General features: G+C 40.4%; 1 protein-coding gene across 1 annotated transcript; it reads left to right on the forward strand.

The window, feature by feature from the left end:
• Window positions 1-24: 24 nt before the first annotated feature.
• On the forward strand, window positions 25-20,269 carry eri2 (ERI1 exoribonuclease family member 2). Its single transcript, XM_073060270.1, has 9 exons — window positions 25-190; window positions 5,794-5,858; window positions 6,582-6,665; window positions 7,731-7,858; window positions 9,036-9,192; window positions 11,169-11,269; window positions 16,492-16,573; window positions 18,640-18,728; window positions 18,868-20,269. Exons 1-9 carry the CDS (start codon window positions 168-170, stop codon window positions 20,236-20,238), a joined length of 2,100 nt encoding a protein of 699 aa, XP_072916371.1. The 5' UTR covers window positions 25-167; the 3' UTR covers window positions 20,239-20,269.
• Window positions 20,270-21,547: the final 1,278 nt, after the last annotated feature.

The raw sequence follows: 21,547 nt of genomic DNA on the forward strand, positions 1-21,547 counted from the left end.
GATCGCGACGGATGTGACGTTGGGGCAACGGCGGCAGCTTTAAATTCTGGCCCCGATGCTGGTATTGAAGTTTTGAGAGTTAATAGAAACAATTGTGTTTATTCGGTGTAATACTTAGTACCTTTTGGTGTTTTCTCCTACCTTCCTGCTTCTGGATGAACTGAATAATGACGACAAAGCAGCTGGCTGAGTATGTGTTCTTCTCCCGCTGAGGCTCTTGTAGCTGCTTCCACAGCGCCTGGGATTGGGCCAAGTTGTTAGTGGTTAAATTAATGCAGTATTAAGAGGCCTAGAATCGTAAGATGTGCGTTCCAAGCTTACTGCACTGGCAGTAAGTTATATTCCGTTAATTAAGCAAATGCGAGATGTTATTCTTTGGTAAGACAAACAGGACAAACTTGCACAATAAATGGTAGGTACATGTAACTGGTGAGTGTCGTAGAGCAGGGAAACATGGGTGTAGATATATGGTTTCTTTGAAAGTGGTGACACAGGTGGGCAGGGTGACGAAGAACGCTTGCCTTAATTGGTCAGGACATTGAATCCAGTTATGTCACAGCAAAACACACACACACACACCCACCCGGATGGGGTGGGGTGAAGCTGAGAGCCAGACAGGTGATTGGCAAAAGGGATACAGAGCTAGAGAAGGGAAAGGATCATTCTCCCTAGGCCTCTCATCCCATGATCCTAGGTAAGTGGACATGAGGCTAGGTTTAGATCAGCCATGTGATCTCCTGGACCAGTTTTCGATAGACTGGATGGGTCGGAGAGGAATTTTCCAGATTTTTTCTCCTCAATTGGCAACTTGGTTTTTTTCCCCCGGGTGATCACATGGGTTTGGGTGGGATGAATAATAAAATAAAATGGGCGGCATGGTGCCCTGTTGGTTGGCACTGTTGCCTTGTGGGATTCGGTGAAAACTAGAGTTAAGATTGGATTAGCCATGATCTTGTTGAATGGCGGAGCAGGCTTGAGGGGCTGATTGGCCTACTCCTGCTCCTATCTCTTATGTTCTTGTGTTCTTATGTATCTCTTTTGCCAATAATCTGTCTGGCTCTCAGCTTCACCCCACCCCCTCTGGTCTTCTCCTATCATTTTGCATTCTCTCCCCCCCCCCCCCCCCCACTTTCAAATCTCTTACTATCTTTCCTTTCAGTTAGTCCTGACGAAGGGTCTCGGCCTGAAACGTCGATAGCGCTTCTCTCTATAGATGCTGCCCGGCCTGCTGTGTTCCACCAGCATTTTGTGTGTGTTGCTTAAGCTGAATGAGCTGCATTTGCAGTAATTAGTGCTCTATTAAGAAGGGAAAAGAAATGTCTTAACCTTTAACGTCCAGTGCAATAGAACAGTACAGCACAGGATCAAACACCTTGGCATGCAATCTTATGCTAACTAATTAAATTAGTAATGAAATGCCCAAATAAACTAATCCTTTCTACACTAAGTTCATGTGCTTCCATTTGCTGAACATTCATGTGCCTATTTAAAGGCCTCTATCATATTTGCCTCCACCACCATCCTGGTCCTGCATTCCAGGCATGCACTATTAAAAAAAATTTGCCCTGCACATCTCCTTTGAACTTGCCCCCTCTCAACTTGTGCATGACTCTGTAATAGACATTTCAGTCCTGGGGAAAAGATATTGGCTGTCTATTTGTGTCTCATCTGCAAATCTCTATCCGATCTCCCTTCAGCCTCTGTTGCTCCAGCAAAAATAGCCCAGTTTGTCCACTCTCTCTCCTTGTTGAATATGCATTCTAACCTAGGCAGTGTTTTGCATCTCCAAAACAAAACTAATAGGAAGAGGAAAAAAATAGATCCAGGGATAACATGTACCCTTTTTAGTTTTACTTTCTGTGAGGCACATACTTGTGATGTGGTGGCATAATGACATATGCCATTTATGTACTTTAAATACAACCTGTAATGAATTATGCAAACAACAAAAAATGCATAAAGAAAATAATTACAATATTACTGAAATATTAAATACACAACAGGCAGCATCCTGGTAAACCTCCACTCTTTCCAAAGCCTCAACACCCTTCTTTATAATACAGTGACTAGAATTGAATCCAATACTCCAGATGCAGCCTTACTAGTGCTTTATAAAGCTGCAACATAACTTCCTGACTCTTGAATGCAGTTTCATGACTAATAAAGGCAAGCTTGTCATATGCTGCCTTTACTGCCCTAACCACTTTCAGGGAGCTATGGACTTGGACCACAAGATCTATCTGCACATCAATACAATTATCATTGTACTGTCCCTTTACATTTGATCTGCCCAAGTGCAACACTTCACATTTGTCTGAGTTAAACACCATCTGCTACTTCTGCCTATATCTGCAGCCGATTTATATCTTGAGGTACCCTTTGGCAGTTTTCTCTGCTCTCACAACTGTTGTTGGCAGAATCTCAGCTGATGAGGAGGTACGCAGGAATGAGATGGAATGGCTGTTTGGGCGGTGTCACCACAGCAATCTTGAATTCAACATCAGTAAGAGCAAGGACTTGATTGTGAACTTCAGAAGAGCATACACCAACCTTCATTGAGGGGTTAGCAGTGGAAAGGGTGAGCAGCTTCAAGTTCTTGCATGCCACCATCTATAAGGATCTATCCAGGGCCCAACGTTTTGATGCAGTACAAATAAGGCATGTCAGCAGCTATATTTTATTAAGAATTTGAGGAGATTTGGTATGTTACCAAAGACACTCGCAAATTTCTTCAGATGTATCACTGCCTGGTATGGAGGCTCCAAAGTGCAGGACAGCAAGAGGCTGCAGGAGCTTGTAGACTCAGCTAGCTCCAATATGGACACGAGCTGACCCACCATCGAGGACATCTTCGAAAGACATATCAAGAAGGTGGCATCCATTACGAAGGAGCCTTGCCATCCAGGACATGCCCTCTTCTCATTACTACCATCAGGGAGGACCTATAGGAGTTTGAAAATGCACATTCAACAGCTTTTGAATGTTGAATGTGCAATCTGCCATCAGACTTCTGAATGGAACATGAGCACAACCTCACTGTTTTACTCTCAGCACTATTTATTAATTTTTATTGTACCTTATAATTTTTATGTATTGCACTATACTGCTGCCACAAAAGAACATACTTCATTTACATATGTTAGGGATAATAAACCTGATTCTAGTTCTCTACAAACTATTTTCATATCCTCAGCAAACTTACTAAGACACCTATCTACAGTTTCATCCAGGTCATTTACTGCATGTACACACGCACGCACACACACACACACAGAATGTACGTGTGTATTGTACGATCCCTGTGGAACACTCAGTAACTTGCTTTCACTGCAGTTCTGTGGGTTCTGAGGTAGTTATGCAGCCACTGTGGCCCAGGATATTCTGCAGCAATTGAGATAGGACATATTTGATGGGATGGGTGGGTGAGCGGTTTGCCATTTATGATGTGGTAGGCGTGATATGTTTAATGCTGATCAAAACAGAAAAAACTGAAAATGCTCAATAGGTCAGACAGTGTCTGGAAAGAGAAACCAGGTCAACATTTTGGGCCGAAAGCACTTTATCCCAGGGTTCTCAATGCCAACCTGAATATGTACTCCATTTTGAATAGCCTTTGTGAAAGGTTTCTAAAACCATGAGATACTATGAATTTTCGAGCATCATTTTATTGTTTCCTCTGTCCACCTGATAGTCTTATGCTGTGTTAGAGCATTGAACTGAGTTTGTTTCAGGAGACTGGTATCCAGCATGTGAACAATAAGACCTGCCCATTGGAACTGTCTGGGGATATTGGCTTGGAAGAAGACGTTAGTATTGGTTTATTTATCCTGCCAGTGGATTTGGAACATTTTGCAGAAATGACATTGGTGGTGTCCTTTTAGTGATAAAAGGTGCTTGCTGTCTTGAGCATAAAGAGAGGCACAAATCATTGCTGGCTAGTTGATGATGAACTTTGTGTTTGAAGTTTAAGTGCTCTCCAGGAACAACTAAAAACTGCAGTGTTATATTGACAACACTCATGAATTAAAGTCTGCTAACCCTATATGGCTGTGAAACATGGACCCTAAAAGCAACTGATGAAAAGAAGTTGACAGCATTTGAGATGTGGACATACAGACGGATACTCAGGGTATCATACATTGAAAGGAGATCCAACAATTTCATCCTAGAAAAGACTGGCACGAAACCAATACTTCTGGAAACCGTTATCCAAAGGAAACTTTGCTATTTTGGACACATCTCAAGAACTGATGACACACTGGAACACACTGTGCTTGAAGGCAGAGTAGAAGGAAGCCACTCCCGAGGCAGACAGAGGACAACCCGGATTGACAACATCAAGAAGTGAAACGGTCTCACCGCCAGAGATGCAAGAGGTTTGACTGCCGACAAATTGCAGAAGAAAGTGGTCGCTGAGGTTCTGGCAGAGTATGGCACATGATGATGTTGATGAACCCTGAGCAGTGGCTACTGAGAAATGGGAAATGGTACATGTTTGCCAGAGTTATGTTCTGTACCTGTATTGCTGTACATTTGAAGCTGGTCGGGACCTTCGTTTTACTGTAGGTGTAAGATCCATTCTCTCGCAGCTTCAGTGACTTGGGTCTCAGTTCATGAAAGAGCATAAATCCAAGCATCATCTGTGTGTTGTGATTCAGTGACTGAAGTTAGCTGACTTTGTTCTGGGTTGGAGGCATTTTTGTCATTACAATACAGAGGAGGCCATTTGACCCATTGGGCCAATGCTGATTCCCAGGGGGATTAATTCCATCAGTCACAACACTGCTTTCGTTATTTTCCTGTGCCTGTGCAACTTTTTACTCTCTCACAGATGCCCATCAACACTTTTCCTGCTTTTTGCAGATTACTTAAAAAATTTGTGTTTACCTCTAAAAAGTTGAGCTCGCATATGGAACCAAGGATAAACAGTAATATAAAAGTTGCATTATCACTTGCAAGACACAAAAAGATGGAGGAACTCAGCAGATTAGGAAACATCTATGGAGGGAAATGAACAGTTGATGATTCAGGTCGAGACCCTTCAGGACTTGTATTGGTGCTTTCTTTTAATGTTACTTGAGAGTGAAATTAGCAAGTGTGAAAAATGTAACATATCTTGTTTATGTACAATTCTATGTTCTATGTTCTAAGAACCTTTTTTCTTTGTTTGAGAAGTATAAGACCTTAAGACATAGCAGAATTAATTCATTTGGTGCACTGAATCTGCTCCACCATTCTGTCTTGGCTGATTTATTATCACTCTCAGCCCCACTCTTGTGCCTTCTCGTAACCTTTGAGGCCCTTGCTAATCAAGAATCTATCGATCTCTGCTTTAGATATGTATATTCAATGTCTGGCAATGAATTTGCTATGTCTTATTTAATGTGTCAACGTTAGCTCAGAGGAATTGTTTTCACCTGTTTGTGTTGCTCTTTCTCAGGAACAGTCTTTGGTGTATATTGAAAGTTTTGTTAGTCGTAGTTTAACTAGTGTTTAACTATCCGTACCAATCTATGGATATGTGGAAAAGAAGATTATGTGCCAGATGCTCTGCTTTATCCACCTTCTTATTTACTTAGTGTTGGTCAAATGGATTCTGAGTCTCTTGCAGAAATGTACACATAATCCTATCTGGAGTAACATTACAGCTGCTTTAACATTTAAACGTGCAGTAAAATCCCAAACTATATTTCTGAGGTTATTTGTTGAGATTAATTACTGCTTTGGTGTTTTTTTCCATGTATATAACCTTTCATACATATAACCTTTTAAACTTCCCTATATTTTCTCTAGGCAACTTGGCTTAATAAGAAGACGCTCATCAGTTTCTGTTAAAGGCAACGAAAAACCTAAATTGAGTAAGTGTGGAAATATTTATTCTATCGTGGAACAACAGAAAGTCCAGATACAGATAGTTCTGCTGATTCACCTATTTCTATAAAGTGAATCAGATATAATATGATTAGGGAATTGCGCAGCAGACTTGATTGTAATGTGTTTGCGACTTGGAACTACAGAACCACTTGGAGTTAGTTTGACAGGCGTATATATAAAAAATAAGTTGCTTGTTTGCCTGTTTCTATATATTCTCCCTGCAGTAATCAGACACTGTTGTCTCTTAAGGACAAGAGCAGCTAGTTTTACTTTGGGAAGACAGTGGAAATTGACAGGCTTCTATTGATATTTTGGCAAAGATGCTTTACAATATTAAGCAGCATTAGATACTTTATTAATCAAACTAATTGTCTTTAGTATTTTTAGCTTGTTGTAACAAAATAAACTACCGTAATAGCTATTAAAATGCGTTTACCTTTGAAAACTCTGCAGGAAAAAGTAATGTTGTTATTGCAAATCTGACACACTCTGGTCACCTTTTTATTTTCTTTCTGTTGAGCAATTTGTTTTTATAGCATCATTTTCTATAAAGCAAGATTTATTATGAATGCAACTATCACATTGTAGCAGAACTACAGTATTACAGATGTCTGACTGATCCCATAATAATTATGAAGAATTGTACCAATCAGCCTACATCCCATGCAGGCTAATCTGGAATTTTTGTACTTTTTTGTACTTTTTAGATCAGTATTTCTCATACCTAATTATTATTGATTTTGAGTCCACCTGCTGGAAAAATGGCAAGTCTCATTATCATCCAGAAATAAGTGAGTATAAATCTATAGAAGAGGCCCATTATTTCATCATGGTATGTTGTACTTTGAAGATAATTCTTTAAACAGCTAAGTTACTAAATGTTTCAAAGCAGAAGAGTGCAGCCTATTGGAAAAGCTTTGTACTTTAGATAAAGGAGACGTCTGTGAATTGTGTTTTCCTGTTCTCTTCACTTCCTAACTCTTGTGCATTTTATGATCTTAATATCTTCATTGGTGCAAATTCAAGGTTAATTGGCATTCAACCATACACATGTATACAGCCAAATGAAACATCATACCTCTGGGGCCAAGCTGCAAAACACAGTACATATAGTTGCACTCAGCACATACCGTTATGATAGCACATACAGTCACAAAATAACATTAGCACAAGCCCCTAAGTGGCATGGCTTGAAGATCGATGGTGCATTAGATGTTGTCCTGGAGTCATGTTTCTGGAAGAACAGTCTTATAGCAGTTCCTTATCTTGCACTGGGTCAGCTGCAGACAAAGGCCATCTTGGTTCTCTTCCAGGGAGCGAACACTGGACACCTGCACCAATGGGAGAGCCAGCCAGCAGGGGCCAGTCCCCAATCCAGCACAGATTCCAGTGTACCCATTGCATCTCTGTTCACTCCCACACCACCTCCAGTGCCTCTTCCCCTGTGTAGCTGCAACAGATGATGTTCTGGCAAGAGGGCCTGGTCATTGCAAGTTTGAGACAAGCTTTGCACCAAGTTAGACTAGAAAGGTTGCTGCGATTAAGCACCCTGCCACCTTACCACTGAGCCTTCAGCTTCATGTTAGGATTTTATCTCTAATGCTCTCCTCTATCTCTACTACATCTGAATTGTTTATTAGTTTTCTCTCAGACCAAACATTTGGCTACCTGTGCTTTGGGGCCTCCTGTTAAAATTTGACAAATAATGCTCTTTCAAAGTGTGTAAATCCTGTTAGTGATGCTAATTAAATACAAGTTTTTGTTGTATCTGAAGTAAATAAATCCCATTTGAATTGTGGAGAGAAATCGTTAATTTTCTGTTTTGATCATGTGTTGTTCGTTTCTCTATAATCTAGTTGAATTTCCTGCAGTATTGCTCAACACTTCCAGTGGAGAGATTGAGGTTGAGTTTCACACTTACGTTCAACCTCAGGAACATCCGATCCTGTCAGCGTTTTGTACAGAATTAACTGGAATTAAGCAGGTATTCTGTCCAATACAGAGTTAAGTTCTCTGTGAGGCATAGAATTGGTTATTGGCCATCGTACTATGGTGTGTCGGAAAAAGACAGAATAACTACTTTTAAATATGTTCTTAAAAGCGCAGTCTGGCCCAATAAAACTTCATATTTCTTAAGTGAGGACCATTGATTTCATTAGGCAAAGTCAGCAAAATGGCTGGGAAGAAGAGATGAATTCCCAGCTTAAAGAAGAGTTTCAAATTTCCATATTTGAAACAGGTTTTGAACCTGATGAGTTCATCTCTCAGGGGGCTCACCTGGTTGGATAAGAGATTGCACCATTGAGTATTGGCTTGTGTCCAGAAACAATAATCAAAGGTAGCTCAGCCTTAAGGTAGCTTAGCAAAATGGCTGAGCTACATCACAGGAGTATTACAAAGGGAATTTGACCAGACTTGCACATGGAGTTACTGTAGGTTGGGATGTTTAAAGATTTGGAGCTTAAGGCATTGAGGCGAATGCAATTAAGGCAATGATTAGCTATTACCTAATTGAAAAGCTGATTGGAGCACTCTAGTTTCTATATTTCTAGCTTGCTAGAGGACACTGCAATTTCAAAACATCTATGAAAGGAAATTCATTTAGCTTTAAACTACTAAATATCTCCCTCTAGTGGGCAGTTGTTGAATTCAAGATTGTTTATTGTCATTCTTCATTACATAAGTGTAAAGGAGAACAAAATGATTGTTACTCTGGATCTGATGTAGCATGAAAAATGCAATAAATATAAATATAAAAGCAATCCCATAAACACATGTACAAGTAACTATTGTGGCCACATGTAAGATTAGCTTAAATACATAGACTGATTGTATGTACATAAAATGACACTAGGCACAGGAGTATCTGTGCATAAGGTGACTCTGCCAGGAAATAATAAAGTGACAGTGATCTTTGGCAAGAGGAACCCTTGTAGGAGGCGGCAGGGCATATGAAAATACAGTAGGATGGTGTCAGTGTAGGTATGAGGTGTAGAGTGTAAGCATAAAGTGACAGTTCATGGGGGGAGTGAAGGGTGCTGAGGGGCTGTGGAGAAGAGTGCCTGATGTGGCTGTAGTGGTGGGGTGGATGGGTGAGCCATAATTTTATGCCACCCCATTTTAGAATTAGCAGGTTCACTGCTGCCTTTTATCATTTTCAGTGTCAGGTTGAAGCTGGAGTTCCCCTAGCAATATGCCTTTCACAGTTTTCCCGTTGGATTCAGAAACTGCAGCAGGAGAAGAACATTGATTTTGTGAAGGGGGGACCTCAGCTATGCACTCCTGACTCAAAAACCTGCACTTTCGTAACTTGGTCAGGTACGCTCTGATTTTGCTGGTGAATTCAAATAATTTAGTTTATCTGAATAAGGATTAACTACTCTACAATTTTTGAGAACTAACCCATAAAGACTAACATTAGTTTGGTTATTTGAAACATAGGTAATGGTGAAGATATTCAGTGGGTCAAGGAGTACCTGTGCAGAGAGAAATAATGTTTCTGTTTGATTACCCTCTCACTAGATTTGCATTATCTGGACATTTGTATTATCTTGCTTTTGGATACTTCGGTCATTATTTATTGTGATTAAAAAAAAAACCAATTTTTTCTTCCATACGTATTAACATACTCTGCTCAATAGCTTGCATTCAGCTATATCTCTATTAGTCAAATTCTTGTCTCATATGGAAGGGTAGAGGTTCAAGCTCCAATCCAGAGATTTGCACATAAACAAATCTATGCTGACCTTAGAACATAGAACACTACAGCACAGTACAGGTCCTTTGGCCCACGATGTTGTGCTGACTTTTAACATACTCTAAGATCAATGTACTCCCTCCCTCCTACATAGCCCTCCATTTTTCTGTCATCATGTGCTTATCTAAGAGTTTCTTAAATGCCCTAAGTATTCGCCTGTAGTTCCACCCTTAGCAGGGCATTCAACACACTCACCACTCTTTGTGCAAAAAAAAAAGCCCTGACCTCTGACATGCCCCCCATCCCCTCATACTTTCCTCCAGTCGCCTTAAAATTACGACTCTGCATATTAGCCATTTCCACTCTGGGAAAAAGTCTTTGGCGATCCACTCGATCTATGCCATTTATCATCTTCTAATGCAATACTGGAGGTGTTAAATTGTCAACAAGGGTTTATTTTGTGGTGGGCATAAACAATTTGAAAGCATTTCATTTGAGAAGTTGCCTCTTTGAATAACTGATCTCTGCAACATTCCTCCATTTGCTGCCTGCCACCTGGTTTTTAAAAAAAACTGTTCATTCCTTCAAAATACACAGAATGCTGGAGGAAGTCAACAAGTGAGGCAGCATCCATAGAGGAAATAAATAGTCAATGTTTTGAGCTTTGATGAAGGGTCCTGGCCTGAAATGTCAATTGTTTATTATTCCCCTCCATAGAAACTATCTGGCCTTGCTGAGTGCTTCCAGTGTTTTGTGTGTTGCTCAAATTTGCCTTTTTTTTCCATTTTTAAATCATCACTTTTCAGCTCTGGCTTAGAAGCATAACAATCCAAAACAAAATCTCTTTGCATCTCTTACCAGTAACACTATTTAAAAAGAAAATGCAGATGCTGGAAATCTGAAATAAAAACAGGAAATGCAGATATTGGGTCTTTAATCTAGAAACGTTGCTTGACCTACTGAGTGTTTTTGGCCAGAATTTAATTTAAATCTGTGATTTGGTTTAAATCTGTGTTTTTGTTAATGTTCTTGCAAGGCTAACTAATTAAACTCTTTTTGAATGTCTGAATTAGACTTGTAGCTAAATTCTTTTGTAGGAGCCATGTATCTATTTTCTGTCTGTATTGTATTTTGTTGCGCATTTATTATGGTAATCTGTCACGTGGGTTGGGGCACAGTAGAAGTAAATGAGTACAGTTTTGTTTTCATGCTTTGCGATTTGTCATTAGCCAGAGGGAGCAAGCCACAGGGAATGATTTTTTTTTGTCTGCCTAATACGCTTAAGTACGCTAACTTGGCTAAATGGAACACTATTTCAGTTTGGCTGCTAATTATGCTCAGTTATATAAAATAATTAGAATGCATACCTACGCTGATTTGAACGCTAAGATTGTTTCATGGCTAATTTAGCTTTGTTAGATTTTTATTGATACAAAATTGTTCGTGTTTGCTGGTTTCATAATAAAGGATCGGTTTGGAAATTCGCTGTTTGGAAGAGTGTCGTACAGCGTCGGTTACCCTGGCTTAGTCTCTCAGTGATTTTGGTTTCTTTTCAAGTAGCTGCTACATCTATAATGATATGCTCTGGTCTGAATAGATTGGGATCTGGGAGTGTGCCTGCACTATGAATGTAAAAGGAAACAACTCAGAAAACCGAGTGTTTTGAACAGCTGGATTGATCTCCGAGCAACTTACAAGGTACGACATTTAGATGGGAAATGGTTTTAGCTGATGCTAGAAATATACAGTAGGCTAGTCAGCATCTGCAAAGAGAGAGGGCAAGTTACTGATTGTTCTAATTGTCAGAATTGAAGGCCGAAAGATAATTTGGATTTTTTTGATAAAATTGGTAAGGAAAATTGAAACAATTTGGAAAGAATGATTAAACAATCACAAAGTAAATGGGAAATGACCTACAACCCACTTCATTAAAAATTGAAGGATGACTTTAAAGATCACTGGTAAGATAACTAAGAGATATTAAAAGAATAGAAGAGCAAATGGTGTGAAATATTCGAGGTCCGTTACAAAAGGAGGAGAAAATTATAAAGTTGGAAAAAGAAGCAACATGTGTTACTGATCTGCACTTAAAAACCAGAAGGGAAAAAATGTAGGGAGGGTGAGGAGGTGATAGATAGGAGCTATAGTCAAGGAGTTACACCGGGGCCTTGAGAGACAGATAAATGGGTAACAGTCAGGAGAGGGAAGAGCAAGAGTCAGATACCAGAGAGTACCCCTGTGGCTGTCCCCCTTAACAATAAGCACTCCTGTTTGGGGGGGGGGAATGGCCTACCTGGGGGAAGCAGCAATGGCCGTGCCTCTGGCACAGAGTCTGGCCTTGTGGTTCAGAAGGGTAGGGAAAGGAAGACGATGGCAGCAGTGACGGGGACTATAGTTAGGGGATCAGACAGGTGATCCTGTGGATGCAGGAAAGAAACACGGTTTACCTCCTAGGTGCCAGGGTCCGGGATGTTTCTGATCGCGTCCACGATATCCTGAAATGGGAAGAAGAACGGCCAGAGGTGTGGTACATATTGGTGCCAAAGATAGGTAGGAAAAGGGAGGAGGTCTTGAAAACAGACTACAGGGAGTTAGGAAAGAAGTTGAGAAGCAGGACCTCAAACATAGTAATCTCGTGATTACTGCCCGTGCCACTTAACAGTGAGTATAGGAATAGATTGAGGTGGAGGATAAAGACGTGGCTGAAGGATTGGAGCAGGGGGCAGGGTTTCAGATTTCTGGATCACTGGGACCTCTTTTGGGGCAGGCGTGACCTGTACTAAAAGGATGGGTTGCACTTGAATCCAAGGGGGAACCAAAGGAGGTTTGCTTGGGGAGAGTTTAAACTAGAATTGCTGAGGGGGTGGGAACCAAATTGAAGAGACGGAGGAATGAGTGGTTGGCTCACAAATAGAGAAAGCTTGAAGACAGTGCTAGGGGGAGGAAAGGCAGGTGCTAGAGAAGGGATGCATTCAAACCGATTGTTTGAGATGTATCTATTTTACTGCAAGGAGTATTATGAACAAAGCAGATGAGCTGACGGTGTGGATCAATACTTGGAGCTATGATGTTGTGGCCATTACAGAGACTTGGATGGCTCAGGGGCAAGAATGGTTACTTCGAGTGCCAGGCTTTAGATGTTTCAGAAAGGACAGGGAGGGAGGCAAAAGAGGTGGGGACGTGGCACTGTTGATCAGAGATAGTGTCACGGTTGCTGAAAAGGTGGAAGTCATGGAGGGATTGTCTACTGAGTCTCTGTGGGTGGAAGTTAGGAACAGGAAGAGGTCAATAACTCTACTGGGTGTTTTTTTTAATAGAGCACTCAATAGTAACAGGGACATTGAGGAGCAGACAGGGAGATGGATTCTGGAAAGGTGTAATAATAACAGGGTTGTTGTGGTGGGGGATTTTAATTTCCCAAATATTGATTGGCATCTCCCTAGAGAAAGGGGTTTAGATGGGGTGGAGTTTGTTAGGTGTGTTCAGGAAGCTTTCTTGACACAATATGTAGATAAGCCTACAAGAGGAGAGGCTGTACTTGATCTTGTATTGGGAAGTGAACCTGGTCAGGTGTCAGATCTTTCAGTGCGAGAGCATTTTGGAGATGGTGATCACAATTCTATCTCCTTTACCATAGCATTGGAGAGGGATAGGAACAGACATGTTAGGAAAGTGTTTAACTGGAGTAAGGGGAAATATGAGGCTATCAGGCAGGAACTTGGAAGCATAAATTGGGAACAGATGTTCTCAGGGAAATGTACAGCAGAAATGTGGCAAATGTTCAGGGGATATTTGTGTAGAGTTTTGCATAGGTACGTTCCAATGAGACAGGGAAAGGATGGTAGGATACAGGAACCGTGGTGTACAAAGGCTGTTGAAAATCTAGTCAAGAAAAAAATAAAAGCCTAAGAAAGGTTTAAAAAAAAAACTAGGTAATGGTAGAGATCTAGAAAATTATAAGGCTGGCAGGAAGGAGCTTAAGAATGAAATTAGGAGAGCCAGAAGAGGCCATGAGAAGGCCTTGGTGAGCAGGATTAAGGAAAATCCCAATGAATTCTACAAGTATGTGAAGAGCAAGAGGATAAGACGTGACAGAATAAGACCAATCAAGTGTGACAGTGGAAAAGTGTATGGAACCAGAGGAGATAGCAGAGGTTCTTAATGAATACTTTGCTTTAGTGTTCACTACGGAAAAGGATCTTGGCGATTATAGGGATGAATTACAGTGGACTGAAAAGCTTGAGCATATAGACTTTAAGAAAGAGGATGTGCTGGAGCTTTTGGAAAGCATCAAGTTGGATAAGTCACCGGGACCCGACAAGATGTACCCCAGGCGACTATGGGAGGCGAGGAAGGAGATTGCTGAGCCTCTGGTGATGATCTTTGCATCATCAATGAGGATGGGAGAGGTTCCGGAGGATTGGAGGATTGAGGATGTTGTTCCCATACCCAAGAAAGGGAGTAGAGATAGCCCAGGAAATTATAGACGAGTGTGTTTTACTTCAGTGGTTGGTAATTTGATGGAAAAGATCCTGAGAGGCAAGATTTATGAACATTTGGAGAGACATGATTAGGAATAATCAGCATGGCTTTGACAAAGGCAGGTCGTGCCCTATGAGCCTGATTGAATTTTTTTGATGATGTGACTAAACACATTGATGAAGGTAGAGCAGTAGATGTTGTGTATGGATTTCAGCAAGGTATTTGATAAGGTATCCCATGCAAGGCTTATTGAGAAAGTAAGGAGGAATGGGATCCAGGGGGACATTGTTTTGTAGATCCAAAATTGGCTTGCCAACAGATGGCAAAGAGTGGTTATAGTCAGGTCATATTCTGCATGGAGGTTGGTGACCAGAGGTGTGCCCCAGTGATCTGTTCTGGGACCCCTTTGTGATTTTTATAAATGACCTGGATGAGGAAGTGGAGGGATAGGTTAGTAAATTTGCTGATGACACAAAGGTTGGGGGTGTTGTGGATAGTGTGGAGGGCTGTCAGAGGTTACAGCGGGACATCGATAGGATGCAAAACTGGGCTGAGAAGTGGCAGATGGAGTTCAACCCAGAGAAGTATGAAGTGGTTCATTTTGGTAGGTCAAAAATGATGGCAGAATATAGTATTAACGGTAAGACTCTTGGCAGTGTGGAGGATCAGAGGGATCTTGGGGTCCGAGTCCATAGGACACTCAAAGCTGCTGTGAAGGTTTGTGTGGTTAAGAAGGCATACGGTGCATTGGCCTTCATTAACCATGGGATTAAGTTTAGGAGCCGAGAGGTAATGTTACAGCTACATAGGACCCTAGTCAGACCCCACTTGGAGTACTGTGCTTAGTTCTGGTTGCCTCACTACAGGAAGAATGTGGAAACCATAGAAAGGATGCAGAGGAGGTTTACAAGGATGTTGCCAGGATTGGGAAACATGCCTTATGCGAATAGGTTGAGTGAACTCGGCCTTTTCTCCTTGGAGTGATGGAGGATGAGAAGTGACCTGATAAAGGTGTATAAGATGATGAGAGGCACTAATTGTGTGGATAGTCAGAGGCTTTTCCCCAGGGCTGAAATGGCTAACACAAGAGGGCACAGTTTTAAGGTGCTTGTTTTAAGTAGGTACAGAGGAGATGTCAGGGGTAAGTTTTTTTTAATGCAGAGAGTGGTGAGTGTGTGGAATGGGCTGTCGGTGACAGTGGTGGAGGCGGATACGATAGGGTCTTTTAAGAGACTCCCGGATAGGTACATGGAGTTTAGAAAAATAGAGGGCTGTGGGTAACCCTAGGTAATCTCTAAAGTACATGTTCGGCACAGCATTGTTGGCCAAAGGGTCTGTATTGTGCTGTAGGTTTTCTTATGTTTCTAAAACAACAGTCTTCACTCTCCTTCAATTCATGCTTTTGATGAATGGTTTTCACTGTAAGAGTCAACACTTTCCTTGTTCGCCCTTCAATGCAGGTAGCTTTTATTGCAATTATATTGGTGGGGGGAATGTTAAATTCAATTATTTCATCAGGGTCAGTAGTTTGTGTTTAGCTTAACATTTACTCAGAGATCTGAAAATCAAAAATTGAAGCTGTGTTTGAAACGGAAAAGGACAATAAGAAATGATGAATGAGTTTTTAAGCAATTATGGCTCAGCATAATAGTTTCTCTTCATTTACAGCTTTTTAATCATCTTGCACAATTGCATCTGGTATTTGCAATCTATGAAAAAATCCCATAGTGTGCTAAATGCCTTCTAGAAATAATTTTCAGTCTAAAGAAGCCCATTACATCCAGGAGGTGAATACCTTCCTTATGGAGATGCATTCATTTTCACTACCATTTAGAGAGGTGTTTTTAATATATTCTCAGTGGCCACTTTATTAGGTTTGTGGTCTTCTGCTGTACCCCATCCACTGCAAGGTTCAAAGTGCCGTGCATTCAGAGATGCTCTTCTGCATACCACTGTTGGGATGTGTGGTTATTTGAGTTACTGTTGCCTTTCTGTCAGCTTGAAACGGTCTGGTCATTTCCTCAGACATTAACAAGGCATTTTTATCCATGGAGCTGCCACACTCACTGGATGTTTTTTGGTTTTCACACCATTCTCTAAACTCTAGAGACTGTTATACGTCAAAGTCTCAGGACTTGAGTATCCAGGAAACTGTTCGAACTACTCCAGTTGGCACCAGAGATTCACTTAGATCACGTTTCTGCTCCATTCTGATATTTGCTCTGAACAGCAAATGAACCTCTTGACTGTGCCTACACGCTTTGAGTTGCTGCCACATGACTGGCTGATGAACAAGTGCTTGTACAGGTGTACCTAATAAAGTGGTCACTGAATGTATATTGTCTAAATAATAATGCATTTATTTTCTACACCTTCATTTAATATTGCTTGAGTTTTCTATGGGCAATGATTTGAATTGACTTGTGTTTGTGCGGCAGTTGTTTTACAACCGGAAGCCAAAGGGTTTAAATGGAGCTTTGCAAGACCTGGGCATTGTCTTTTCAGGACGTGAACACTCTGGTAGGTGGTGCACATTGCATTCCTTTTGGCTTGCTGATTGTCTTTATAGAAGTGAACATCATAACAGGAATTTGGTGTTCTGCTTCTTGTGTATATTCTGCCTATACACAAGATAACTTGATTAGCGTATCTTGGTTGTTTTAGACCCTGATCTTCAAAGGTTCAAAGTAAAGTTCTTGTCAAAGTACATATACAGTGCCTATAAAAAGTATTCATCCCCCACCCCTGGAGGTTTTCATGACTTATTGTTTTACAACATTGAATCACAGTGGATTTAATTTGGCTCTTTTAACACTGACCAGGAAAAAGACACTTTTGTGTTAAAGTGAAACAGATCTCTACAAAGTGATCCAAATCAATTACAAATATAAAACACAAAATAATTGATTGCTTAAGTATTCATCCCCTTTAATATGACACACCAAATCTTCACTGGTACGGCCAATTGGTTTTAGAAGTCACATAATTAGTTAATGGAGATCACCTGTGTGCAGTCAATGTGTTTCAACTGATGTAGTAAAAGTACACCTGTATGTGGAAGGTCCAATTGCTGGTGAGTCAGTATACTGGCAAAAGTTATACCACAAAGACAAAATAACACTCAAACAACTCCATGAAAAGGTTATTGAAAAGCACAAGTCAGGAGATGGATACAAGTGGATGTCCAAGCCACTTGGACAAGATCCCTTGGAGTGCAGTTAAGTCAATCATCAAGAAATGGAAAGAATAAGGTACAGCTGTAGATCTGCCTAGAGCAGGCAGAGCTGAATAAACTGAGTGACCACGGAAGAAGAGGAATAGTGAGGGAGGCCACCAAGAGATCTATGACAACTCTGGGGGAGTTACAATTCCAGTGGCTGAGATGGGAAAGACTGCGCATACAGCAACTGTGGTCTGGGTGCTTCACTGGTTGTGGCTTTATGGGAGAGTGGCAAAGGCTACTGTTGGAAAAAAAAACGCTGACATGAAATCTCAGCTAGAGTTTGCCAGAAGGCATGTGGGAGACTCTGCAGTCAGCTGGAAGAAGGTTCTATGGTCTGATGGAACCAAAATTGAGCTTTTTGGTCATTAGGCTAAATGCTATGTTTGGCGTAAGCTACACACTGCACACCATCAGAAGCACACCATCCCGACTGTGAAGCATGTTGGTGGCAACATCATGCTGTGGGAATGCTGCACTGCAGCAGGCTTGTGAAGGTAGAGGGTAAAATGAATGCACCAAGATATAGGGAAGTCTTGGAGGAAAACCTGATGCAGTCTGTAAGAGAATTGTGACTTGGGAGAAGATTTGTTCACCAGCAAGATAGTGACCTCAAGCATAAAGCCAAAGGAATGGCTTAAAAATAACAATGTTAATGTCCTGGAGTAGCCACGTCAGAGTCCAGACCTCAATACAATTGAGAACTGTGGCTGTACTTGAAAAGTACATGTTCAGTCATGATCCCCGTGCAATCTGACAAAGCTTGGCAGTTTTGTAAAGAAAAATGGGGAAAAATTGCAGTGTCCAGATGTACAAAGATGGTAGAGACCTATCCACACAGACTCAAGGCAGTAATTACAGACTTGAAGGAGGTGTTTGTGTTTTAATAATTGTAATAAATAAAGACCATTTTGTAAAAATTTGTTTTCACTTTGACACAAAAGTTTTTTTCTGTTGATCATTGCCAAAAAAATCCACTGTGATTCAATGTTGTAACACAATAAAACATGAAAACTTCCCGGGTGGGGGGGGGGGGGGGAGGGTGAATAATTTTATAGGCACTGCAAGTCACCATATACCACCCTGAGATTTATTTTCTTGCTGGCATTTACAGAAGACTCAAAGAAACACAATATAATCAATTAAAAACTACAAAGAGGAATAAACAACTAATGTACAAAAGAAGACAAACTGCAAATATAAAAAATAATATTGAATAAATAAGTAACAAATAATATTGAGAACATGAGTGTAATATCCTTGAAAGTGAGTCCATAGGTTGTTGTATCAGTTCAGTAATGAGTTGAGTGAAGTTAATTTTGTGTTCTCATGTCTCTTAATCCTTTGGAAAATGTGACTTTCCCAGGCTTGGATGATGCCCGCAACACTGCTCGTCTTGCTTGGCGAATGATCTGTGATGGCTGTACCATGAAAATCACTAAATCGTTGGACAGGGTGAGTTGCCCTTGGTGAGTTCTACACTTCGATTTACCAGACCTCTGTGATTGCATCTGATGTGTAATATGAGATTCTATAAACATTCAGGAAACAGAGTAACCTATGGTAATTTCCACTTTTATGGCATGTTCTTTAGGTTGCCCCCATGAGAAATTTAATCGCAAGATTACCAACTGTAAACCCTGTTCCAGGAGGCAAAACCTCTCAAGCAACTCCCTTTTCTGAAGACCCAGACAACGGGCGTAGAGCTAGCTTGTTTCCTGAAAATGATACTCTTAACAAAAGAACGGCTGAAATCAAGCACGTGGACGCACACCATGAACGTAAAGTCACAATTAACCAACATAAACCAGTTTTGCCAACTTTGACTAAAACTGGTCGGCAACATATGGGGACCGTTGATTGTGGAAATGGAAACAATAGAAATGCTCATTATCAGAATTTAATATCCCCCAGGACTTTAATCAATGGGCTTTCTACTTCTATTGATCATAGTAAAGAACAGAAACTTCAAGTTAATGTTAAAAATATTGCCGTGAGTGCTGAAGAAACTAAACCCAATGGGAGTGTATGCAATCTGTTGCTTGTATCTACCACTGTTGACTCAGTCACCAGTACTTCTAATCTGAATGTTAGTTGCTCAGAGTCTGACGGCCCCTGGGAATATTGGGAAGATTCTGCCATGTTACCTCTGTCAGGTAATGATCAATCAATAGGCTACAGAGACCAAGGAGAAGACGGTAAAGAATTAGGTTTGGTTGAAGGGGAGTACATAACAGAAGACTGTTCAGTTTTAGATTCACCACAAAGCAGGAAGGATTACGCACTGACAGAAGACAAAAAGCATCGGGAAGAGGTACATAGGAATCTGCAAACAATATATAATGTAGCTGAAGTTATGAGGCAAGCAAAAGATCAGCCCATCTTTAAAGTACCCAAGGTGAATGTTTCCAGTGTCCTGTCCAGCCGTTTCAATGTAAGCACTGAGTCCTCAGCACCTTCTCTTTTGTCCTTTCGATCAAATAACCATTTACCTGTTGGTATTAAAAGAAAAGAAATGCAGTTGAGTCCCTTCAAACCACCCATTTCTAAGAAGCAGTCATTCACTGTATATTCAGACAAAAACTCATCACCTAATTGTTCCTTACCCGCAGTCGTAAAAACAGATTCGAGAGTTTTTCCTTCAGCAAATCATTCATACCCAGCACAGTGTAAATTAATTGGTAAGAAAATTACCCCTCCGCTGTGTGGATGTGGTCGTAGAGCTAAGCGACTTACTGTGTCAAAAGCAGGACCAAACCATGGGAAAGCTTTCTACACCTGTGCAATGGGGAAAAGAAATCCTGACAATAGCAAGGGCTGTGGGTACTTTAAGTGGGAATGGGCATTGAAGAAAGAGAAAGCTTCTTCAGTTTCATTTGCAAATAATTTTAGTGCAGGTTCATCTGGAGCCTTTCCTTCTTCCCAAAGGAAACATCTAGGCCTCCGATTTTCTTTCCGGAATTGACAACGTGTCTGGATTTATTTGTATTTAATGTAGTTTATAAAGCAACAAATTATTCAGTATTTCAGAGAAGTTGAAGTAGAATAGTGTGCTATAATATTTTTGAAGAGTGCTTAACTTTTTTGATTAGGCTTCTTTTCCTTCTGTATACAAGTTTTAAGCACTCATGTACAGAATCTTTGTAGAAGATTTCCATTCAGTTTCTTTTGGATGTAGTTTTGGATCTGGTGCTAAGATTTATTCCATGAGCACTAGTTTTGCATTGATCTGCAAAGGTAAGGAAAAGGTGATCTGCAAGGAAAAGGTAATTGGTTTGGAGTGGGATGGAAATTGCGATTGGGCCCAGCACTCTCATGGTTAATATGTTTATACTGTTAGTGTGTCTATATCATCTCCTCATTTACTTTACTCTTATAACCTTTTCAACAATTTTTAGCATCTTACTACTCTACAACTAAAGATATTACTGAAAAGTTAGTTTCAATCATGAATCACTAGTGATTTTTTAAAGTCAACAGTATATGGAGAAGCATCATTGTAAACATTTTTGAAATGCTGTTTTGTGTTTTTTTGGTTGAATAATGTTCCTAATGGGGAAATGGCTTTGGAAATCAAAATGCTTGTGCAAACACATTGTGGCTTATACTTCCAACTTGATGACCAAGTCCTTGCTCATTGTTTAGCTAAATATCAGCTTTCTTTAAAAAGGAAAATATTATTCAACAATGTGTCTAGTTCCATGATTGTCTCACTTAACTGTTTTTAAATGTTTTAATTATATTTTTATACTCTTATTTTTAAGTTCCTTATAAAGTAACTGCGTCGTAAAAATGTCAAGTACTTGGGGATGTTAGGGCATAAGATGCTTTGTAAGTGCATCTATAATAAAGGACTTCTCAATTACAAGGTACCTTTAGTGAAAGTTTTTAGATGAATTTGTTTTACAAGTGAAGAGCTGTAGAGCTCTGCTCATATGTGGGAATGCAGACTTGGCTGAATCAACAAGGGTAGCATGTTGCTTAATGTACAGACTCCCGAAACCACAGAGAGAGAATTGGGCATGCAACTTCATGGAGTTGGTCATTTATTCAGCTGGATAATGATGTTACATGTCTGACTGCCTTTAAAAGAGGGACTTTTTGGTCAGAAAGTTAGAAATTTTAAAAAGAGAACTAGATGTCCTGTCATAAAAAGATAAATATGGGAAAGTAGCTATTTGCAGTGGAAATCGTAGTGGAGAAGATTCCACTGGATAAATTCAGACTTCCTACAGATGTCCATTCAGCTTAAGTTGTACATTTTTATTTCAGCA

The sequence above is a fragment of the Hemitrygon akajei genome, chromosome 11, assembly GCF_048418815.1.
Source record: "Hemitrygon akajei chromosome 11, sHemAka1.3, whole genome shotgun sequence".
NCBI classification, from domain to species: Eukaryota; Metazoa; Chordata; class Chondrichthyes; order Myliobatiformes; family Dasyatidae; genus Hemitrygon; species Hemitrygon akajei.

Coding starts and splice junctions, on each gene's coding strand:
- eri2 (XM_073060270.1), top strand. CDS start 168: ATGACGACAAAGCAGCTGGCTGA. Junction 11,270..16,491: donor ATCTCCGAGCAACTTACAAG/GTACGACATTTA, acceptor TTTGTGCGGCAG/TTGTTTTACAACCGGAAGCC. Junction 16,574..18,639: donor TTCAGGACGTGAACACTCTG/GTAGGTGGTGCA, acceptor TGACTTTCCCAG/GCTTGGATGATGCCCGCAAC.